This window comes from Corapipo altera, unplaced genomic scaffold (genome assembly GCF_003945725.1).
Source record: "Corapipo altera isolate COAL_440 unplaced genomic scaffold, ASM394572v1 8051, whole genome shotgun sequence".
NCBI classification, from domain to species: Eukaryota; Metazoa; Chordata; class Aves; order Passeriformes; family Pipridae; genus Corapipo; species Corapipo altera.
In genome coordinates, this window is record NW_020889459.1 from 1 (window position 1) to 2136 (window position 2136).

Consider the following 2136-nt stretch of genomic DNA (forward strand, 5'->3'; position numbering starts at 1 on the left):
CCCCGCGGGCGGACGAGTGGTAGGAGCCGCCCGGGGCCGCGCGCCCCGGCCCAGCGCCCGCCCCCGGACCCGCCCGGCGCCGGGCTCCGCACAGAGCGGGCACCTCGCACTTACCTTCCACCCACAGCTCCTCCACGTTGGTCTCCAGGTTAGCTGCCCTTAATCCTACAGCGAAAGCCCCAAATATCAGGAGGCCGACAACCAAAAACTTCCCGCAGTTTTTCTGAATGTAACAGCCCAGTTTAAACAACAGTCTCTGAAACTTTGCTCGCAGCCACAGCGGCGCTTTTCGTCCCGTCGCCTTCCCCTGCAAGGCAAGAAGAGGTCAGTAGTTGGGGGGCTGCGGCAGCCGCCAGAAGCGGGGGGGAGCACCCCCAGCCCTCCCACGAGCGGGACAGCTCGTGCCCCTCGGGGCGCGGTCCCCGGGATGAAGGATGGAGCGCAGTGATCGGCTCGAGCAGGCATCCTTCTAGCAGGGCCCTTTGCCCCACAGCCCTGCCGAGCACACATGTAGGGACAAGATGTACCTGCTGGCAGCCATCCTTGCCCCACGCAGACACGTGGGTTTGCGTGTGACAACACCGCTTCAGACCCCCGGGCCCTACCCTGTGCTGCCCACCACCACGTTCTTCTCGTGCCCGAGGCGCCGCCAGCAGCGCAGGCTGCAAAGCATTCTCGCTGGCAGGACCCGTGGTTCCAGGGCAGAAGGAACCACTTCCGATGAACTTCTACAGCCACAAGAAAGAAAAATCCCTTTTCCTGTTCTCCTTAAGACCCCAGAATGGCTGGGGTGGGGGGAGGAGGGAATTGTGTGACAGACTCCTAGTGAGTAGCAGTGGCCGTTTCCCCCACTCCCAGTTCCTAGGAGGGATTTGGTGCTAAGGCAGGACCCACGTGGTGAGCAGCGCTGTGAGATCTGCAGTAATTCATTTCCATAGAGTTTGGAGACGCTGTGTGATCTGAATTAGGAAGTAGAGCAGCCATCTGTAAGTTACGACAATATTTGTGAACGGAAGAGGGCAGCCACATGGATTTTTTTTTTCCTCCTCCTTTCCCTCTTCTTACAAAGCCTAGAAATCCGCTCCCTGAAGTGAAACCATCCCTGCAGCAAGGCAGCTTTTGGAGGTTGTTTACTTTGAACATTTTTTTGGCCGGCGGAGATTGGCGGACGGGGCCGTCCCCCCGCCCCGCCTGGGCCGGCACCTCAGCCCTCCGCGGGGACCGGCGCGGCAGGGTTAAGGTGGCAATTTGTTTACGGCCCTCGCTCCCCCTCCGACCGCCGGGCAGGGGAGAAAACCGCTGCCTTCTCTGCTCGGGGACCCCCCTCTCCGAAGGCAGTCACCGTGTCAGCGCTCGGCGGAAAACTTCACAAAAGCCCAACTGCTGCCAAGAAACCGGCTGGCCGGGAGCAAGCCTTGCCGAGGTCGCAGGGAGCTACGAGAGGCTGGACAGGCGGAAAGGAAGCAGAGAGGGAGAGGGGGAGCGGGAGAGCGAGCCTGGGGCTAGCCATGGGGAGGCCGGGAGCGAGCCGAGGCTGTCTCGGGAAGTTTAACAGGAGAAATGCTCCGCAGCGCAGGTACGCACCAGGGCAGGCACAGGCGAGCAGAGAGAGAAGGAGGGCACTCTCTCCCGCACTGAAGAGTCACAGACGTCCCTCTCTTTTTCCCAGCATTTTATTGGTGGCCGTTTCGTTTCCATCTCCTCCTTCCACCCCCGCGAGAAAACACACCACCCCCCTCCTCCTCCCCCGCCGAAAAAGCAGCACTAGCACTAGCCTGTATCTCTGGAAAAAAGAGGGAGAGATTGAATGCACCTTTGAAATCTGCTCCAAGGCGAACGCCGCATCGCAGTAGCTTGGCCGCTGCAGATACTCCCGGTCGGGCGCCGCGGCGCGCCGGTTCCCTCCGGTCCTTCGCCGCCTCCCGCCGCCGCTCCTCGCCGCCCGGCCGGGGTGGCCTCCGCCGCCCGCGCTGCTGCTGGTCTCCGGCTCCGATGCGTTACCGGCCGAGGCCATGTTGCCGCCGCCGGAGGGACGAGGGAGCTGCCGCTGGCGCTGCCGCGGCGGGGCCCGGGGCCCCGGGGGCGCGGCGGGGCCGCGGGGGGCTGGCGGCGCTGCGGGCCGCGGGCTGATGCTGC

At 63.6% G+C, this 2136-nt stretch overlaps 1 protein-coding gene across 1 annotated transcript; it reads right to left on the reverse strand.

Annotated features, from left to right (window-relative positions):
- Window positions 1–114: 114 nt before the first annotated feature.
- On the reverse strand, window positions 115–2064 carry LOC113942220 (protein patched homolog 1-like; the record flags this gene model as incomplete). Its single annotated transcript, XM_027633356.1, has 2 exons — window positions 1814–2064; window positions 115–307 (listed from the first exon to the last, which is right to left on the reverse strand). Coding segments are annotated over exons 1-2 (394 nt in total), but the record flags the coding sequence as incomplete, so codon positions are not given.
- Window positions 2065–2136: the final 72 nt, after the last annotated feature.